The following is a 22,850-nucleotide window of genomic DNA, read 5'->3' on the forward strand; positions in this document are numbered from 1 at the left end:
GTATGTTTTTGAAATAAAATACATTAAAAATAAATGTAGATTCGTTTTCATTCTCTAATTAGATAACAATTTCTAATAAAAAAGATATTCTCTGTATAACGAAATTTCTCTATAACGAATTTTTTCACTGGATTTATCGAATTCGTTATAGGGAAGTTCGACTTATATATATATATATATATATATATATATATATATATTGTAATATATATATATATATATTGTAATATATAAATATATATTACAAGTCTAACTTACACTGTCTAACATAACCTAACTTATGTATACATATAGATTACACTGATTAGGTTAAGTTAGATTTACTTATAACTTACACTGATGAAAAGTCAATAACCTATTTTTTTTTATCTACTTTGTTTATATATTTTCTTCAATTTTTTTTTCTCTTTTATATATATTTTTAATTAATTTATTATTATTATTTTAATTTTTTGGCTGATGCATCAAAATCCTATGGCTTCTTTGGAATATACGGCCGACACTAATTAATTGCAGATACAAGTGTACACAGAGGATGTAAGATTGAAGTGACCATTATGTTATTGCACAAATTAACCCTTTCACATGAAAGTGTGTATATACAGGGTGTCTCAAAAAATATTGGTACAAACATTTAGCGGAGGCAGGTAACATCTAAAGGAATGTGAATCGCATAGGAACTAGGGTGACCATACGTCTGAGTTTCCGATGACATGTCCTCTTTTTTTAAGGTGTCCTAGGACGTCCTTGTGGGATTTTAAAATTTGTCCTCGTTTGTCCTAGTTTTTCTATTTACAACTCGAGATTTACATTCACTTTAAATTTTTACACCCTCTGTATTCATTTAAGCATCACTTATAAGAATGTGAGTGATACCCAAACAAATTATGGTACATACAGTACGGGTACTTTTCTGTGATATCCACTGTGCCTGCTGCGCTATCGTCGGGTTTTCATTAAATATCACAAACCACACGTGCTGTCATATCTACGTCAATGGAGAGCGTTATAGCTTACGCGGCCGCCAATAGATAGCGCAGAAGTTATGGTGGCTATAACAGAAAAGTGCCACAGTACGCACTATTGTAGCAAAAACATTGATAATATCAAAGTATCGTTTTATGTTTTTTGTCCCTGGCAAGTAGTTGCTACTGTTTTTCAAAAGAAAGCAGTGTATGGTATGCAGTATTGCTGCAAAAACATGGGAAAAAGGAAGTGCATAGTAACTAATGAAATGCTTCAAGAACATCCTTCATTCAAGAAAGGTAAAATTGTGTTATTTCTGTTGCAAATAAAGGAAAACTTGATTTGAAAGAACATATGAACACTGAAAAACATAAGCGTAACACCAGATGTGCATCGGCTTCACCAAATGTTTTGGAAAAATTTATTGTACCTAACAAGGATGTTAAACTCATCAGAGCTTCTGAAGGTGTGGCAGCATATCATACAGTAATGCAAAACCAATCATACCGCTCGCTGGATTGTTGGATTCCCCTAATGAAAAGAATGTTTCCCGATTCACATATTTGTCGAAAAATGTTGTGTGGCAGGACTAAGGCTGAGGCAATCATAAATAATATTTTTGCACCATATACAATTGATCTTGTAATGAATGATTTAAAGAACATACCATATATAAGCATTTCAACAGATGCTAGCAATCATGGTTCACTGAAAATATTCCCAATTTTAATTCAGTACTTTGACTATCAAAACAGTGGAACTAAATGTAAATTATTAGATATAATTAATCAACCCAATGAGCAATCACACACAATTACAAATATGATATGTGACGTTTTAACCAAAAAGAACATTATAACTAAATGTATCTCTTTTTCTGGTGATAACTGTAATACTAACTTCGGTGGTGTCAAAAGAGCTGGAAGAAATAATGTGTATTTTAAACTAAAAGAAAATCTTAATGATAAATTAATTGCAATTGGTTGTCCAGCACACGTTTTAAATAATACTGTGCATTATAGTTTTGATGGGTTACCAGTCAATACAGAAATGCTGGTTAGGGTAATCTACAATAATTTCTCTATTTATACTGTGAGAGTTGAATAGCTAAAGGACTTTTGCAATTTTCTAGAGACAGTATAAGCAACCTTTATACTATACCAAAACACGATGATTATCTCTTCTAAAATGTGATAAATCACATTTTAGAACTTTATGAAGGGTTTAAATCATATTTTTTGTCGCTGGAAGATTCACCAGCAATATTGCAAACATTTTTTGAAGATGATATGAATGAGGCATGCCTTTCATTCGTTCATTCATGTCAGTCTTTCAAGAAAATATAAAACGTACTGAAAGAGACTGTATTTCAATAATTGAAGTGCGGAAAATCCTTAAGACTGTTTTTCATTTGCTCAAGGAGAGGAAAACCAATAAATTTCTTTTGTTAAAAATGTGCTCAATACTAAAAATGCAACAGAAAAGGGTAAGGAAAATGAAGTCACACAGTTTAGAGTTGAAATCGAGAATTTGTATGGCCGTACTCTAAAATATATTGAATCATGGTTAAAACCATTAGATGAGTTTCAAATCTTAGAATGGATCGATTTGGCAGAAATTCCTTCTTGGGACAATGTTCATTCCTGCTTAGAATATCTTTGTGAGATGGGAGTCACAGTCGATGATGTAAAACTGTTTGATCAATGGCATAATTTAAAGTTATTCTTGGAAACACAACAAGAAAATGAGAAATAGAATACATTAACTGCAAATGAGAAATGGGTGATGTTTTTTAAACAAAGTAAAACTTCTGAATTAAATTCAGAGTTACTAAAAATTGTACAATTCATCTTTTGTGTATTTGGCCACAATGCAAATGTTGAACGTGTATTTTCATTGATAAATAGTCAGTGGACAAAGGAAAGAAACCAATTAAAAATTGAAGCTGTGAAAGGAATATTATTTACTATATATAATATGCAAATGACATGTGAAGAATTTTACAACCACATAATTAATGAACCAAAAGTTTTAGCAGAAATTTTATCTTCAAGTAAATATTAATTTCAATGAATTATTAAATGTTTTTTTTAAAATAATACCTATTTAATTTTTATGTCAACAAGATGTATTTTAGTTTGCCACTATTTTCTGTTTTTTATCTTTTGCAATAAAAAAATTTATAGTCCTATTTTTGTATTCTTCCTAAAATTAATTTCTTCCTCTGCTATCCTAGTTTTCCTAAAAAATATATAGTCACCCTACCCATTCTTCAAGGCTGTTCAGTTAATTTCATGGTATAAAATTCATGGAAAAAATAAGAAATTAATGAACTACTGCATAAGGAATGTGTTTTTTTGTCAAACTTTAGAATTAAGTTCTGAATTATTAAAAATTATAGTATTTATTCCTTCTATATTGTCTTCATTGATGAACATTCACAATGACCAAAAGGGAAGAAACCTGTTACAGTTTGAAGTAAATAAAGGCTTATTGTTTACTACACATAATATGAAAAAGAAATGCCAAGAATTTTAAGATCAAATAACTAAACAGCCGAAAATCTTAGAAAATATTAATTTTTTAAAAGTATTAAGTGTATTTTTAAAAGAATGTGTTTTATTTTATCAATAAATCATATAACGTTCATAATTTTTTGTTAATAAAAAAGTTTAAATTGTCCTACTTTTGTCCTCTTTTTAAAATTGGGAATGTCCTAGTTTCTCAAAAAAAAATATGGTCACCCTGATAGGAACCCATAACCGGAAACATCACGGGAAAGCAGGAGCAGAGGCACAAGAAGCAGAAATGACACAAGACAGTAATTAGTGACAAACATTTATTTGACATAATATTAACAATGGAGTACGAGATGGATGCATTTCATGATATTACAACAGATGCTCGAAGGTTCCACCATGAGACGCGATGCATGCATGACACTGACGCAGCATGGATTGGCGGACATGGTCGAACACACCTGGAGTTTCTTTGACAGTAGCAGCAGCGCTGACGAGTCTCACCACGAGATCCATTTCCGTCTCCATAGGCGATTCTCATACACAATAGATTTGAGGGACCCCATAAAAAGAAATCAAGGCTCGATAAATCAGGTGAGCGTGGGGTATGGGGGGACAGGCAACAGGTCCACCACGGCCAAAACGCCTGTTCAAATGGTCACGAACACATCTTCCATAACAGGCAGGCGCCCTGTCACGTTGAAACCAAGTAACCCTGGTAGAACTTGTTCAAGAAAGATCCGATATTTAGCGGAGTTCATGCGGTATGGTAACAGGTATGGGCCGACTAAGCAGTCACCGACCATACCTGCTCACACATTTATTGCGAAGCGATATTGTGCTGCATGGGGGCACGCACCGTGTGGGCCCTCTGCTAATCCATACACTAGGTGCATGTCTGCCAGCTCAAAGTTCGTATATCGATGCATGCTCTTCGTGCGGCGACTACTGCTTGAATGAGTAAACCAGAAATTTTCCCTCTCGCGAACTGATGAACAGCGCCGTCTACCTACTTACGATAACGTTTCCGGTTATGGGTTCCTATGCGATTCACATTCCTTTAGATGTTACCTACCTCCCCTAAACGTTTGTACCAATATTTTTGAGAGACCCTCTATATGTTTTGAAGGCTGTTTCAAATTTTCTAGAAATATTCAAGTAATTGATGCATAACTTATTCATGTTTCCACAGTTTATAAACAATGGCAGTCAGAAAATACCTTTTAAAACTTAAAGAAAAGGTCACACTTTAGGTTTCCAATTACAGAAGCTGGAAATTAATAAATTCTCTGATTTCTGATCTAGAAATTTCTGACTGCTGCCACTGGAAACTCGTTTCCCATAGCCCAAGCATTCCAAGAGCTTCTATTAAATAATTAACCCTTTGTGCACACACAAGTTTTAATGGTTGTTTCCTATAATGGATTCATTTACAAACAAATGTTATCTAGAAATATTCAAGTCAGTCTTGCTATACCTATTTTGTGTGCCCAAGTAATTACACAGTTTACAACAGATGGTGGTCAGGAAAAGAGATTTGAAAATTGAAAGAAAATCCTCATACCTGTTAGCTTAAGTTGGACAATCCGAAATTACAAAAGCTGAAACTGAACAAATTCTGTGGAATTTTTGAAGTTGTATAGGAAACTCATAGCACATGCATGTCCAGGTATGCACATGTGAATGGGGTTAAAAGTGGTTATTAGTGCAAAAAAAAAAAAAAAAAAAATACAAAAGTTTTAAAATAAAAATTTAAAAGCTCACAGATTTGCCAACAACCATCAGTAATGGTATTAACGATGCTAGTCTAACCTCAGTGATGAAGAATATCAAATATTCAATAGAACTTTATTAGAAGTGACAAAAAACATTAGTATTTAGTAGTGTATTAGTACTTACCAGCCCATCCCTTCTAATAATTTGCCCAATCCTTATAAATTTACTCAAATAGCCAACTTCCACAAAACCAGATGTTTTTCTAACAATTAAGCACTCTCTGGCTAAAAACAAATTTTCACTGATCTATACTGCAACCATCCTTTTTCAATTTATGTTCCCTTGTGTATCTTTTCTGAGATAGGGTAAGGATGCCACTAGCATTTAGTTTATTCAATCCATTTAAAGACTTAAACACTTCAAATAGATCTCCTTGCAGTTCCCTAGTTACCAAGCATAGCAATTTGCAGAACTGAAGTCTTTTGTGGTAAGGGTACTCTTCTGTGTCCTTGACTTATCTGGTTGCTCTTCTCTGCCCTGTTCCAGAGATCTACATCCTTTTTAAAATAAGGCTTCCAGAACTGCATTCAGTACTTAATATATAGTCTAACCACTGCCTTATACAATGGGACAATTACATCCTTGTCCCAGCTGGCAAAATCCACACTGCTCAGAAAACTTAAAGTCAGACTGTACACTTAGGTCTCTTTCATTCTGCACCACACGTGTAGCAGCCGCCTCCATAGCCGGGCGGGCAGGAGCAGCAGTGCATAGTACACGCTTCTTGATCAGACCAGGGTTTGAGCCCCGTGACCACCAAATAAAGACGATGCGGAAAGGTCAGGGAATGACCACCGCATATCCCCGGAGCAATATGGCCTTAGTTGCTAATGCTCCTAAAAACCGAATAACAATAACAACAACAACCATATGTGTAGTACTACTCAAATGGTATGTTATTCAGAGATTACCAATGCCACATATAGTACCTGGCATTTATCAAAGTTAAAACTCAACTGCCACTTTGCAGCCCATCTGTTCAATTTTTCTAGATTTTGCTGCAAAATTATTCCTTGATTTCTTTCATTAATCACTCTGCCAATCTTTGTATTAGCAAATATTGGCACCAAACCTGATATGCCTTCGTCAATATCATTCACAAATACTGAAAACAGTATGGTAGCCAGCACTGAACCTTGAGCAACTACATTAATAACATTAGTTCAAGGAGAGCAATTCCCATTTATAACCATTCTCAGATCTACCACTCAATTATCCCTTTATCAATAACAATAACTTGCTCCAAATACGAAGCGGCTCCAATTTATATTGCAGTCTTTTGTGTGGAACAACGTCAAAAGCTTTACTGAAATCTACTGTTGTAGATTTCAGTAAAGGATCCCTCCCTGCTTTAAAAAACAGGATCCCTCCCTGCTTTAAAAAACCAAGAGGTGTGATTTACATAAAATTGCATTCCTGTCAAAATAATCCTGAAATATTTCTTTAACCACTGACTGTTATTTTCTTTCTTTTAATAGAAATGAATAGATCCCATCAGCACTACATGGTTGTTTACTTTCCAGCTACAACAATTTTTCATCCAGTTTCTTCTCAGTTAAGGATCATCAATAGTTTTGCCATTCATATATAGTAGACCACATAAATTAATTCCTTTCCTTCTAGTGTTAATTTAAAAGATTTCTTTGCTACTTTTCTTTGCATTCACGGCCAAAGACTTCTCATAATCTGCCTTAGTTTTCCTAACCCCCCTAGTGAGTTGATTGCAGACTAGTTTGTACTTACTATAAGTTTCATTATATGTCCCCACTGGTCTTATCAGTTAAACTGATGAGACTAGTGGCACAGAAGGCCTAATAAAATCCAATTAGGTCTAAACATTGAAAAGTACCTTTCTGTTGGTATAAAAAGCATAGTAGCTTCTACAATTATTTCCCTGAAAGCTTCCAATTAAGAATTTGCAGCTGGTAACATCATCAGTTGGTTCCACTGAAAGAAATTTAAAACTTGCTAATACCACTGTAGTCACCTTAAGGAAAGCAAAATTTCTTCCCGTTACCCTTGACAGTAGTAATACCTTTAAGCAAATGCCACATCAATATATTATGATCACTGCTGCATACTAGTTTCTTTATCTGGGTATTCTAAATGCATAACTACTCATAACCAGATCAAAATTATTGCTCTTTCTTTCCTATTTAACAAACTACTAGAGAATAGTCATCCAATAAATTTAGAATATTTTTGTTTCTTTGTGAATGACTAAACTACAAGTTCCATTCGATATCTGGAAATTTAAAATCCTTAGATGTCTGTCACAAAATAAAATGCATGAATAGCAAGCTTATACAACACCAGCCAAAAAATAAAATAAAACCACTTTTCCCATTTCACCCATCCATTCACTCCAAAACTTTGTCTAGCACTTCCTTGAATTTATTTAAGCTATCAACTTCCACAGCAACAGTTGGAATTTTGTTCCACCTATCAACTACCAGCTGGCCGAAGGCAAATTTCTGCACATCTATTCTACAACTGACTTTTTTCAATTTGAATTTATACCAGCTCAGGTTTGTAATCTGAACAGGAGGAAGAATCCCATCAGCATTGAGTCTGCTCAAACCATACAAAGACTTATATACCTCAATCACATCATCTCTCAGGTGCCTAGTCTGCAGATGTCGCAATTTGCAGAACTTAAGCCTTTCTTGGTAAGAGGACCCCTTTGTTCCTCTTATCAATCTTGTTGCCCTTCTCTGTACTCGTTCCAGAAACTCTACATCCTTCCTAAAATGGAGCCTCCAGACCTGTATGTAGTGCTCTAGGATGGCCTGACCATTGTCTTATACAATGAGAAAATCACTTCATTTTCCCTACTAGCAAAATTCTAGTATATAATTGACAACACCTGATGGCCTGCTGTGCTCAGAAAATGTATCTCACTGCACAATTGCCCCCCCCCCCAAGATCCTTTCCATTCTCTACCACCCTGATTATAGTACCACATACCACACAGCTGGTATGTTACTTTGGGGTTACTGCTACCCATATACAGTACTTTGCATTTTTTAAGGTTAAACTTCAGTTGCCACTTCTCAGCCAATCTGGCCAACTTTTCTAGATCCTGTTACAGTAGCATACTGTCATTACTATCATTAACAACATTGCCAACCTTTGTATGCTTGGACAAACTTGGACATTAAGCCTGATATATATTCATCAATATCATTAATAAATACAGAAAACACCAAACCCTGGGGGACTCCACTAGTAACATTAGTCCACAAAGAGCCATGTCCATTGGTTACTACTCTCTGTCGTCTCCCACTCAACCATCCCTTTATCCATTGTAGCAACTTGCCCTTAATGCCATAATGCTCCAATTGTACAGTAGTCTTCCATGTGCAACATTATCAAAAGTTTTCCTAAAAGCCAAGTACATGATATCAAAATTATTTTTTGCACCCAGTTCCTTTGCGACCACATCACAGTATCCAATCATATTGGTCAAATAAGACTTATGCTTAACAAACCTATGCTGTCTGAATTATTACTGTAGTCTTGTCTAGATGAAACTGCAATTTTCTTTAACCAGCGACTCCATTATTTTCCCTGAACAGAAGTTAACTAATAGGTCTGTTATTATTGGTGTCACCCTTTGTGAATTGAGGATACATTTGCACATCTCCAGTCTGTGGGGCCCTCCCCCAAGCCCAAGGCAGCTCTCATATTTATAGCTAAGGGTTTGCTCACTTCATTTATCACCACTTTTAACATAACTGGATAGATCCCATCTACACCAGGTGCCTTTCTTATGTTTAACTTCAACAATTTCTCTTCCACTTTCCTCTCAGTTATTACAAAATCATTTAGCTCTCTGTTAAGAGTTTGATAAGTGTCTGGCATTCATTTCCCTACTCATTCAGTTTGTCATCTATCTGAGCAGGATCATCAACAGTCGAACCATAGATATCAAGTGAACAAAACTGATTCATCTCCTTTCTTCCAGAGCTTATACAAGCAAAGAAGTCTGCTGTTTTTCTTTGCATCCTTTGCCAAAGATTTCTCATAATATGCCTTTGCTTGCATAACCTCGTTTGTGACTTGATTACAGACTAGCTTATATCTACCATAGGCTTCTGTGTCAACTGATAATGCATATGCATGCCATGCAATTTTCTTATCTGCCACGAGTCTCCTTAGTTCATCTGACTTCCATTTAGGTCTAAACTTTGAACAGTATTTCTTAGTTGGTATGAAAAGTCTAGTAGCTTCCAAATTAATTTCTTGAATGCTTCCCATTTAGAATATGCTGTTGTTAGCATCATCGGTTGTTAACACCACCCTGCTATATTGTGCACTTTGGTTTACTGCTCTAGTCTGGGGCATGATATCGGTTTGAATACAATTGATTAATAATGAAAATTAATAAGATTTATAAATTTAATTAATTAATTATCAATACTACACTAATCTAATAGATTCCTTAATGTAGTGATACATATTACGCTATCTAGTTTTACGTTATACCTTGACCTAATAAGTTCGGAATATTTGTTACGCTATACTGTAACGATCACAATGTTAAATTAGTTATATCCTTAGCTAAACAAAAAGATACATGACCACCAAGTGAATTGGAATTAAGTTAATTATAATATATACAAATTCATCCAACTAATGCCAACCTAACTGATTTGAACTTTAGAGGTACCTATTTACCACAATTAAAAATTTTGAATTCCCCCTACCACTCTCCCTATACTATAACAATAGCGGCAAGATTGGAATGAAACAACGTTCTACATATATTAAGTAGTAACCTACACAATCTCTAGCTAAATTAAAAATAAAATTAGCTCATTTATGAAACCAGCTCATTAAGCTGAATTTATTATTATTATTATTAATAATAATGGCAAATGATGCAAAAAAGCAAGCTTATACAGCATTAGTCAAAAAAAAAAAAAAAAAAACCTTTCCATATCACCTGTCCATCCCCTCATATCTTGGCTAGTTCTTCCTTGAATTTATTCAAACTATCCACTTCGAAAACACCAGATGGAAGTTTGTTCCGACAATTAACTATCTGCTGGCTGAAAGCAAACTTCTGCACATCTATCCCGCGACCATCCTTCCTTGATTTGAATTTATGCTCAATTGTGTCTACCCTGAATAGGACGAAGGATTCTATTAGCAATTAAGCTTACTGAATCCATTCAAATCCTTAATAAACTCAATCAGATCTCCTCACAGGTACCTTGTCTTTAAGAGTACTGTGCAAATCACGTGTGATAAGGAACTCAATGTAAGCATCAGATCTGTTTTTCATAATGTCCATATAAGGATTCAATTGTGTTTGTAAGACTTAGAGATGAGCCAAAACAACGGGGTTCACGTGTACTATGTTGCTGGCTCAGTATAACACTGAAGAGGATAATTTCCTATGCCACAGAGTTAGTGGAGATGAGTCATGGGTGCATTACCTTCATTCCAAAAGTGAGGCAATAAAGACGGTATCATTTAGCACCACAAAGTCAAATAAATTTCATGACTTGCCATTGTGTATTTGGAGTCAACAATTTTGTAAGGTTGCACAAAGCGTAAACTATCAACAAGCATTGACAGTTGTCTGCCTCTCACATAACTTATGAACCACCATCGAAAATCTGAAATTTAGAACACTGTAAGTTGATCTCAAAAAGATTTTATTTATAGCATGCCAGTACTCATCCTCAGTGTCCACACAACAGTTTACACCATTCAAAATCTGTTTCCAATAATTTATTATTCAACATATTTCAGGAGTAACTTAATTTTATTATTAGTTTTATAAACAAGATTCTTTCTACTCATCTCATATTAGTCAGCAATCTAAACTTTGCAACAGCTTGACTTTTGTTTCCGCTCCAAACTACTTTTAACACCTTTCCTTTCCCCATACATTGTTTGCTGTCTAATCTTTTCTCTTTCACTTCCTCAGCTATCTGAGTACTCGAGGTGAAGAAAATATTCCACCTGTTCTAGCCAACCTGGGTATACCATAGACTTAAAATCATAACCCCACACTCCTTCTCCACCTTCTTAACAGACAACTAGTTTTAATTAAATTATAATAATAGTTTAAAATTTAATTCATAGAGGGTCATCAAAAAAAGATGCAACATTTTCAAATATCTAATTTTTTTTTTTTTTCTTTCTTAATGTACTGTATTACACTGGCAAGTCTGGTACCATTAAACAATAACACATGTTTTTTTATTATTCAAATACAAACATATTCAATGTGTGATCCAAGATTATAGACATCAACTGAAGTTTACCAAAAATGCAGCTAGTGTTTCTTCAGTGTCACTCCAAAACAGTTATGATTTAGCTTCTCAATTTTTCAATGGCATGTAGATTATTCCTGTAAATGTTGCACTTCATGAATTCCTATGAGAAATAATCATAGGGATTCAGATCTAGCAAGTACAGTAGCCAAATCCATCCAATTACCAGCATATCAATTAATTATAAATGGCCCTATCATTAAAATGTTCCTTCAGGAATCAAACTGCATTCACGTGTGGTTTTGCCCAGTCGTTCGAATATCAGGCATTTCAGACTGTATCATCCAGGAAAACAGGTCCATGGATTACAGCTGATGAAATGTGCACCACACCATGTATTTTTTCAGGATTTATAGGTATATCTCTATGACTGTCTTGGGGTTCTTACTACCTCATGCATGAAGTCTCATATATAATCTTCTCACTAATGTAGCTGCTGAAGTGGAAGTGTGCTTCATCACTGAATGGCATGGTGTATGATTGTTGTGCTATTTGTCAAACGTTGACAAAATTGAATCAAAAAGTAAATCGTCTTTCTATGTTAACATTGTTCAGGGACTGGTGCATCTGAATTTTGTAAGGAAGCAGTTTTAAGTCTTGTTAAACAATGCTTAAATCTGCACTCTTTTTAATCCAGCTATTGCAACAATTTCACAGATTTCCTTGGGCTACAAATACTTGCTTTCCTGTACACATTCAGTATTTTAAAGCATATTCACACATATCTGGCATAAACACAAGTTCTTCTTATTGTCTATTACAAAGCCAGACAGTTCAAACATCTTTACTGAGCTCAAAATTGATCTGTCTTGACCTCTTTTTTGCAACCAAATCTCACTTTAAATACACAACAAAACACTACTGAGTATTCCATCTTAATTACAAAATTTTCCCACTACATTAACATTAGTAAAAAAACTTCCATGTCTTGTGTTTAATAGCACCAAAATCATCAGTGGCAGCCCAATACATCAACAGATAGGAATTCAGAACATTTGCATCTTTTCTTGGTGACACTGTATAATTTTTAATGAAAGCATTAATACCTTCTGCACAAAACTGACTGTGCCAAACTACAAGTAAATGACACAAGAAATTTCGTTTCCTATTAATATATAGACAATATTTACTATTGCTTAGCAATTGCTGAATATTTTTTCTCCGTCACAATTGATAATCTGCCAACTCTCCAATCATAAAAATGAAAATTATTAACAACAAAAAAATGAAAGTTATGGAGGGTTTAGTTCCTGTTATCAACGGAATTGTAGCTGAAGCTATTTTTAAATTTATAAATAAAACCAAAATTTGAAATGAATTCTCCAATTTAAAAAAGTGTAATGATTATAAGCCATAACTAAATGAAATCCAAAATTATTTTTTATTATTAAATATAATACAGACGAAGCCATAAGAAAATTTCTTTTTTTTTTTTTTTCTTAAATTTACTTACCTAGTAACAGAATATTCCCTGAGTCCTGCATGGAGATTCATGGAATTGAATGTTCCAATACAGCCTCTTAATTTACGATCTTTTCCAATCTTCCAGGTCACAAAGAGAGGGCTAAAAATTGACACAAAACTATAACTTCCTGTTTAGAACTATAGATTCTTTACAAAATTCTTATTTTTTCAAGAGCCCTATATAAAAATATAAACCAATTTTATGGTTACTGAAAACCATTGGCCACGCCAATGGTTTTCAGGAGCTAACAGGCTGGATAAACATGCACACAGCACACCAGTGTAGCATTATTGAAGGAAATTTAAGTACATTCATGTATTTCCTCCTGCACAAAAATATGTGATTTCACAACCAGCACCACTTATGAAGGTTTATGTAATTTATGAACTTTATTTAAAACTTATATCAGTGTATCTCTAAGTATTACCATTTACCATTCCCATATACATTGCCCTACCATTAAGAGGTTTTATTGTGTAATTTAATATTTTGTGCTGAAACCTTTTGCTTTCATGACGGCCTTCAAACTTCACGGCATAATCTCAACCAGCTTTTTATAAATGTCACGTGATATGTTCCTCTACTCGGCCTTTAACGCAGCCACCAGTTCAGCCTTGTTTTTGGGCGATCAACGTGCACATAACCGACGATCCAATACATTCCAAAGATGCTTGATAGGGTTCAGATCAGGCTTCTCTGGGCTGGTCAATCCAACTTTTCCACATCCATGTCCTCAAACCGGCACCTCCATAGCTAGGTGGGCAGGAGCAGCAGTGCGTAGCACACACTTCTTGATTAGACCGGGGTTCAAGCCCGTGACCACCAAATACGGAGGATGAGGAAAGGTCAGGGAATGACCACCACATATCCCCGGAGCAATATGGCCTTAGTTGCTAATGCTCCTAAAAAAAAACCAAACCAAAATGTCCTCAAACTGCTGTTACAGCCTGAGCAGTATGGCATGGAGTGTTGTCTTGCTGATACAGATATGGGGCTTCCTTGAAGTACTGCCATAATGTTGGAAGTGCATAATTTTCCAGGTTGTCCTGGTATTCGTGATTTTGCCGATAACAACTAATGGTCCCAAGCAAAGCTATGAAAAGCAGCCCCATACTATGACACTGCCTCCTCCAAACTTCATTGTTGGGAGGATACAATCAGGAAGGAACTGTTCCCCTGGCATTCCCCACACCCAGGAATGGCCATGAGACTGGTAGAGTTCTAACCTCGACTCATCTGTCCATAGGACTGCTTTCCACTGCTCTACAGTCCAGGAACTGCACTGCTTACACCATGTTAATTTGCATCTAGCATTTGTTGAGGTAATCAATGGCTTGTGAACAGCTGCACGACCATTGTAACCCACATCATGGAGTGTCCTTCGTATTGTACTAGTGCTGATATTAGTCCCAATACTCTCACAGAGGGTTTGTGTGACTTGAGACAATGGCAAATTAAAATTTGCACACAGTTCCTCACAGAATTCTCATCCCATTCTATTAGTTTTTGGGGTTTACCAGGCCATTTTTTGGCAGATTCAGTCCCATTCCTCTTCCATTTGCATATGACATCACTAACCTAGGGATCCCCTGAGTGACTGCAATGTCTCGTACGGAATGCTTGCTTATGTGGCATCCTACTGTCATTCCATGTTGGAAGTCTGTTAATTCTGTTGAACATGTCATCTTGCATGCCTACTTTTGCAACTGTCTGTTCGAAGCTCAGTATGCATATTTATAGCAGGTTCTGTGACGTGTTGCATGCACAGGACCTGTTTCCCCAACCATGGAGGGCTTTCCCGATATTTCTCCTCTGATACAGGTTAATAATGTAAACCCGCATACGGGTTTACATTATTAACCTGTAAAAGTTGACAACAGTTAAGAGCTACATAAAAAAATATTTTGAGGGCCACTAGTTTGACAGGCCTGTCACACAAAAAAAAAAAAAAAAAAAAAATTACAGTTGCACTATCACTGCAAGTTGTGTCAATGCTGCTGCACATTCAAGGTTAATTTCTATGCAAGCTACACACTTAAAAGCACAAATAAAACTTCCCATTGAATTGAAAATGGTTTCATAATAGATGTGCAGAAATTTGCATGCAGACGAAGCATAATCAGTTGTTGGAATAAACTTCCACTTAGTTTTGGAGATGGGTAGTTTGAATAAATTTAAGGATGTTTTGGACAAAAATATTGGAAGGAATAAGCAAAGAAATGTGTTTTGGATGGTACTGTATAAGCTTTACTTCCTTGCATCATGTTGCCAAATAATGCTAATAGTGCAATTTCCCCCTCCCCAAAGAAACAGCACTAACTACCAAAACAATGATTATTGCTGTCTTATTTTTTTCTTCTTCCACAGTAAAAATGTTCTCACTTTTTTATAATCTACAGTATAGCTATTAACTTGAGATTTTTTACCTACAAAGCGTAATCAATGTTGGTGGTGCAATTAACAGAAAAATTGCTCTTTTCACATAATTGCATTATTTGAGAAGAGCAGAAATTAAGTCTCACATATGCAACTTCTAGATTAATGAATAAGTATAAAAAAGGGTAATGAAGTGGATAAGGTACAAAGTGATTAGACAACAGGCTTTTTTTTTTTTTTTCAATTTCTTGTTATTTATTTTGAATACTTTGAAATCATTCATTTTAATAACAGAAATCTACAATAAAAAATGTCTTTTACAATTTACTTACTGTTGTTGCAGATTAGCATTAGCAGAGCCATATGATGCAAGAAAGCAAGCTTATGCGGCATCGGCCAAAAAAAAAAAAGAAAAGAAAAGGGGGGAAAAAAAAAATTTTCATTTCACCCATCCATTCGCTCCAAATATTTGTCTAGTTCTGCCTGCCTTGAATTTATTTAAGCTGTCAGCTTCTGCAACAGATGGAGATTTGTTCCAGCAATCAACTATTCGCTGGCTAAAGGCAATATCTGCACATCTATTCGAAAACTTTCTTCCCTCAATTTGAATTTTTATCCCCTCAAGCGATTAATTTGGGCAAGAAGAATCCCAATAGAGTTGAGTTTCCTCAAACCATTCAAGACCTTATACACCTCAATCAGATCACCTCACAGCTGCCTAGTCTCCAAACACTGTAATTTGCAAAATTTAAGCCTTTCTTCATAACAGCAACCCTTTGTTCCATTCACTATTTTCTTGCCCTTCTCTGTACTCATTCCAGTAGCTCTACATTCTTAAAATGAGGCCGCCAGACCTGTATACAGTACTCAATGTGTGGCCTGACCATTGCTTTATACAAGGGGATAATCACCTTATCCCAGCTAGAAAAAGTTCTGTCACTGACAAGACAGCATGATCTACTCTTGCAGACCATCTACACTGCTCTGAAAACTACATATCCGACTGCACAATTACCCCAAGGTCCTCTTCATTCTCTACCAGCCTCAGTGTAGTACCACACAATCGATGCATTACTCTGTGGTTACTGCTACTCACATACATTTTACATTTGTCAATTGCTTTACATTCAGTTGCCACCTCTCTCTCAACTGGATCTGCTCAGCTTTTCTACATCCTGTTGCAGCAGCATACTGTCATTAACACCCCTGCCAAGCTTTGTATCATCTGCAAATTTAGACATTAAACTTGATATACCTTCATTAATATGGACAGGGTGGATGCCCTCGAAGGATTAAAAGTGAGTGGCCTATCAAGCTCTCAGCTGCCCATACCAACGCCAGAGCTTGCAATTGGGCATCACACAACACAGTGGCAGCCCCCAAGGCAAAATGCGCTGGTCCCAAAGGAAATAGTAGTTGTTGGTGACTCTATTGTCAGGGGAACGGGAAACATGCTTTGTAAAAAGGATAGGTGGAACAGGACCTAGGTATGTCTGCCAGGGGCAAAGGTTAATGACATTGTAGAGCGGATATCATCTTTTAAGGGCACAAAAGGTGATATAGTTGTACATGTTGGCACTAATGATATTAAGAGTAGGAGACCGGCAGAATTACTTAACAAGTACAGGTCACTGTTGAAAAAAGCCGTGAATTACGGTTGAATTTGAAAGTGTCTGCAATTCTGCCCAGACACGATAGGAGGGAGTATATGATGAGAGCCCTGTAGATCAATTAGGCCCTGGAAAGATTGTGCAAGGCTCAAGGGGTAGAATTTTTTTCAGCCTGGACTGTACTTGTTAACAGGAGAGTGCTTCTATAGGGATGGGATACACCTAAATAGAAAGGGTGCAAGAATATTTGCTGATGCTATCGAGGCAGTGTTAGGTGGGTCGGAAAAATGCTAGATTGGGGAGATACAAGGACTAATAGATTAACAGTAGCCACTGGCAGAGGTGAAAGTGATTCTTGCACTGCTACTATTGGAATGAGAAGCAGCAAGGAAAATAAGATGCAGGATATTTCAGAGACTGCTGAGAGTCAATGGGGTACAAGTACAAAGGGTACTAGGAAAGTTTTGCAATATGACGCAACAATGAATCACAGGAAGCTGCTTGTTGCTGCATGTTGAGACATGTTCACACGTGCATAGTAGCCGCCGCGCCAAGTCGATGGGCTCAGTTATTCATTAGTAGTGAGAGTGTAAAGTGCTTGCGATGGCATCGTGGTCACGAAATGAGATAAGGACAGTTTTGCGGTATAATTTCGTGCGTGGTTTAACCATAGACCAGTGCTTAGAAGAAATGACTCTTGCACTAGATGATGATTGTCCACATCGTACAACGATATTCAGGTGGTATAGAGAATTCCAAAGGGGAAATTTCACTCTGGAGGATTCTGAGAGGCCGGGAACGCCACGAACGTCAGTTATGGAGGAAAACGTTACTGCTGTGAGGAAAATGCTCGACGAAAACAGGCGAGTGACCTACCAACAGATAGAGGATACTTTGGGCCTAAATGCACCAGCAATTCGTTCGATTCTGCAAGATCATTTGCACGTGAAGAAACTTTGTTCTCTCTGGGTGCCGCATCAACTGACTGAAGAGCAGATGACACGACGTGTGACTTGGTGCCGGGAGATGTTAAAAAAGTTTGATAAGGGACAATCTCGGTATGTGAACAACATCGTGACAGGTGACGAGACTTGGCTGTACTATTACGATCTGCCGACCAAGGCTCAAAACAAAGTTTGGGTCTTTGATGAAGACGACACACCCGTAATTGTCAGAAAATCCCGATCTGTAAAGAAGAAAATGATAGCTGTATTTTTCAAATCAAGTGGAATTGTGGAACGTGTCGTATTGGACACGCAGAAGACAGTCACAGCTAAGTGGTATACTGAACAATGCCTGCCTAAAGTCATTGGATCTATGAAGAACCTGCGGCCAAAGTCAAGAATGGACACCCGGTACCTCCATCACGATAATGCTGCAGCTCACAGCGCCAAAGCCCGCACCGAATATTTGACCACGACAGGACTGAAACTTCTCGAGCACCCTCCCTACAGTCCAGACCTTGCTCCCTGCGACTTTGCACTGTTCCCGCATGTGAAAATGAAGCTAAAAGGGAGGCGGTTTTCCAGTGATGAGGACCTTCTACGGGTTTGGGACAACGAGTGTGCTTTACTCCCTAGTGAAACTTGGCAGAACTGGTTTAAAGATTGGTTTTGGAGGATGGAGAGGTGTATTGAATGTAGAGGAAATTACTTTGAAAAAATTAAATAAACAAAGCTGTATTGCAAAACTTTCCTAGTACCCTTTGTAAACACATGGGTTGCGTCAGGGTAGCTAAGAAAAAGAACAGGTGCATGTATACTTGCATGTACACCAATGCTAGGAGTTTGGTAAATAAATTTGATGAATTTGAAGTATTGCTCAAAGCATCAAAGGCAGATATTGTTGGGATATCAGATACGTGGTGTCACACAGATATAAGTAATGCAGAACTGGAATTTGGGGAGTACAACATCTACAGAAAGGATAGACAGGATAGGAAGGGAGGAGGGGTTATGCTATTAGTTAAGAAACACATAAAATCCAAGGAAGTGAAACCAGTTGACATCACTGGACAGCGCAGTGTCAAGTCAGTTTGGTGTGACATAAGCATTGGGAGATCAAAATTGAGAGTAGGAGTGTGCTATAGGCCTAATGACTCTGATGAGTATAATAAGGAACAGTACAGGGAAATAGAGTGGGCCAGTAAATCAGAGTCTTATAATGTGGGATTTTAATTTCCCAGATATTGACTGAAATTTGTGGGTTGGTCACTCACACACTAGTAAGGCTTTTGTGGATGATTGTTTTCTAAATCAGCATGTTTGGGAGGCAACTAGAGGGAGCAATACTCTTGATTTGATTATCAGTAGTGATTCTTCTTGCATTAAGAATCTGCAGATACAGGAACCACTAGGTGGCAGTGATAAGTGTGCTGAAGTGGGATTTACTAAAGGAGGTAACTACCATCAGGGTTAAAGGGAAGGGTTACTGCTTTCGTAAAGGAGACTACGATGGTCTGAGACAGTATTTAAATTCTATACAGTGGGACCAACTGATGATGTTATCAACGGAAAACTCAAAATGGGAAGCATTCAAAGAATTTTTCTTGGAAGCTACTAGGCTTTACATACCAACTAAGAAATATTGTTCAAGGTTCAGGCCTAAATGGATGTCAGATGAACTAAAGAGACATATGGCTGAGAAGAAAAATGCATGGGATACATATAAATTAACATGTGATACAGAAGCCTATGATAGATATAAGTTAATCTGTAACCAAGTTAAACAGGAGGTTAGGCAGGCGAAGGGAGATTACAAGAAATCTTTGGCAAGGGATGCAAAGAAAAACAGCAAAGAGTTCTTTACTTATGTAAACTCTAGAAGAAAGGGGATGAATCAGATTGGTCCACTTGATATCGATGGTTCAACTGTTCATGATACTGCTCAGGTAGCTAACAAACTAAATCAATATTTTGCATCTACATTCACACATGAGGAATTATTCAGGAAGGGGAATGCCATAGATGAAGTAAACACTGGCAGTGAGCTAGATGATTTTGTAATAATTGAGAGTAAAGTGGAGGAGAAATTGTTGAAGATAAATACAAGAAAGGCACCTGGGGTGGATGGGATCTATCCAATTATATTAAAGGAGACAGCAAAGGAAGTAAGCAATCTGTTAGCCATAATTATGAGAGCTTCCTTGGACTCAAGGGAGGTACCCACAGACTGGAGATGTGCAAATGTAACGCCAATTCACAAAGGAGGATCAAAGGCTGACACAAGTAATTATAGACCTGTGAGTTTAACTTCTGTTCCAGGAAAATTAATGGAAGCACTGGTTAAAGAAGCACTGCAGGAACATCTTGAGAAGAATTCAGTTATAGCTCAGACACAGCATGGTTTTGTTAAGGGAAGGGTCTTGCCTGACCAATTTGATTGGATACTATGATGTAGTCACAAAAAATTGGATGCAGGGAATAACTTTGATATTATATATTTGGCTCTTAGAAAGGCTTTTGATACTGTTGCACATGGAAGACAGCTGCACAAATTGGAGCAGTGTGGCAAATTGTTGCTATGGATAAAGGGATGGTTGAGTAGCAGAAGACAGAGAGTGGTAATTAATGGACAAGGCTTATCGTGGACTAATGTTATTAGTGAAGTCCCTCAGGGTTCAGTGTTGGGTCCATTGTTGTTTTCTGTATTTATAAATAATATTAATGATGGTATATCAAGCTTAATGTCCAGGTTTACAGACGATACAAAGGTTGGCAGGGTTGTTAAGGACGCTACTGACGCTATGCTGCTGCTGCAAAAGGATCTGGAAAGGTTGAGCAGATGGGCTGAGAAGTGGTAAATGAAGTTTAACATTGACAAAAGTAAAGTACTACATATGGGAAACAGCAACCCCAGAGCAACATATCAACTCTGTGGTACTACACTGACAGTGATAGAGAATGAAAATGACCTGGGGGTAATTGTGCAGGCAGATATGAAGTTTTCTGAGCAGTGCAGATGGGCTACAAGAGAAGCTCATGGTGTATTGTCAATGATATACAGGAATTTTTCTAGCAGGGATAGGGAGGTGATTATTCCCTTGTATAAGGCAATGGTCAGGCCGCACCTTGAGTACAGGTCTACAGGTCTGGAGGCCTCATTTCAAGAAGGATGTAGAGCTGCTGGCACGAGTACAGAGAAGGGCAAAAAGGTTAGTGAACGGAACAAAGGGTTGCTCTTACAAAGAAAGGGTTAAGTTTTGCAAATTACAGTGTCTGGAGACTAGGCACCGGCTAGGTGATCTGATAGAGGTGTACAAAGCCTTGAATGGTTTGAGCATGCTCAATGCTGATGGGATACTGCCTCTTGCTCAGAATAATCACCTGAGAGGGCATAAATTCAAATTGAGGAAAGACAGATGTAGGATAGACGTGTGGAAATTTGTCTTTAGCCAGCGGGTAGTTGGTTGGTAGAACAGACTTCCATCCCTTGTTGTGGAAGTTGATATCCTAAATAAATTTAAGGCTCAGATGGACAGGTATTTTCGAACGAACGGAAGGGTTTTTTTTTTTTTTTTTTTTTGGCTGATGCTGCATAAGCTTGCTTTCTTGCATCATATGCCTCTACTAATGCTAATATCATTAATAAATACAGAAAACAACAATCAACTCTGGAGGACTCCACTAATAACATTAGTCCACGAAGAGCGGTGAACACTGATTACCACTCTGTCTTCTCCCATTGAACCATCCCTTTATCCATAATAGCAACTTGCCCTTAATGCCATACCTCTCCAATTTGTACAGCAGTCTTCCATGTGCAACAGTATCAAAAGCTTTCCTGAAATCCAAGTATATGATATTAAAATTTTTTTTGACATTCAGTTCCTTTGTGACCACATCATAGTATCCAATCAAATTTGTCACACAATACCACCCTTGAACAAACCCATGCTGTGTCTTAATTATTACTGCAGCCTTGTCTAGATGATCCTACAATGCTTCTTTAACCAGTGACTCCATTATTTTTCCCAGAATGCAAGTTAAACTAATAGGTCTATAGTTACTTGTGTCATCTTTGCACATCTCCAGTCCATGGGTATCTCCCCTGAGTCCAAGGAAGCTCTCATAATTATGGATAAGGATTTGCTTATTTCCTTTGCTGCCTCTTTTAATATAACTGGATAGATCCCATCCACCCCCAGGTGCTTTTCTTATGTTTATCTTCAACAATTTCTGCTCCACTTTGCTCTGTTATTACAAAATAAATTAGATCACTGCCAGAGTTTAATACACCTCTGGCATTCCCCTCCCTGAATAACTCTTCATGTGTAAACATAGATGCAAAATACTCTTTCAGTTTGTTAGCTACCTGAGAAGGATCATCAACCGTTGAACCTTCGATATCAAGAGTTTACATAAGTAAAGAATTCTTTGCTGTTTTCTTTGCATCCTTTACCAAAGATTTCTCATAATCTGCCTTTGCCTGCCTAACCTCCATTGTGATTTGGTTACAGACCAGCTTATATTTATCATAGGCTTCCGTGTCACCCATTAATTTATATGTATCCCATACATTTTTCTTCTCTCTCACAAGTCTCATTAGTTCATCTGACATTCATTCAAGCCTAAACCCTGAACAATATTTCTTAGTTGGTATGAAAATCCTAGTAGCCTCCAAGATTAATTCTTTGAATGCTTCCCATTTAGAATTTGCTATTGGTAACATCATCAGTTGGTCCCACTGTATAGAATTTAAAAACAGTCTTAGACCACCGCAGTCACCTTTATGAAAGCAAAACCCTTCCCTTTACCCCTGATGGTAGTTACCTCTTTGAGTAAATCCCACATCAGCACACTGTGATCACTGCCACCTAGTGGTTCCTTTATCTGCAGATTCTTAATGC

At 36.9% G+C, this 22,850-nt stretch overlaps 1 protein-coding gene across 1 annotated transcript in view; it reads right to left on the reverse strand.

Annotated features, from left to right (window-relative positions):
• LOC150090659 (nuclear protein AMMECR1-like) overlaps positions 1 to 22,850 on the reverse strand; it is a 141,089-nt gene that overhangs the window by 96,408 nt on the left and 21,831 nt on the right. Inside the window, exon 2 of the mRNA XM_090379323.1 lies at positions 13,005 to 13,115. Within this exon, the coding sequence (XP_090235449.1) occupies positions 13,005 to 13,115 (111 nt within the window). The remainder of the gene's footprint in view (positions 1 to 13,004; positions 13,116 to 22,850) is intronic.

The sequence above is a fragment of the Mastigoproctus giganteus genome, chromosome 1 (genome assembly GCF_048544385.1).
Source record: "Mastigoproctus giganteus isolate SK-2022 chromosome 1, ASM4854438v1, whole genome shotgun sequence".
In the NCBI taxonomy this organism is placed as follows: domain Eukaryota; kingdom Metazoa; phylum Arthropoda; class Arachnida; order Uropygi; family Thelyphonidae; genus Mastigoproctus; species Mastigoproctus giganteus.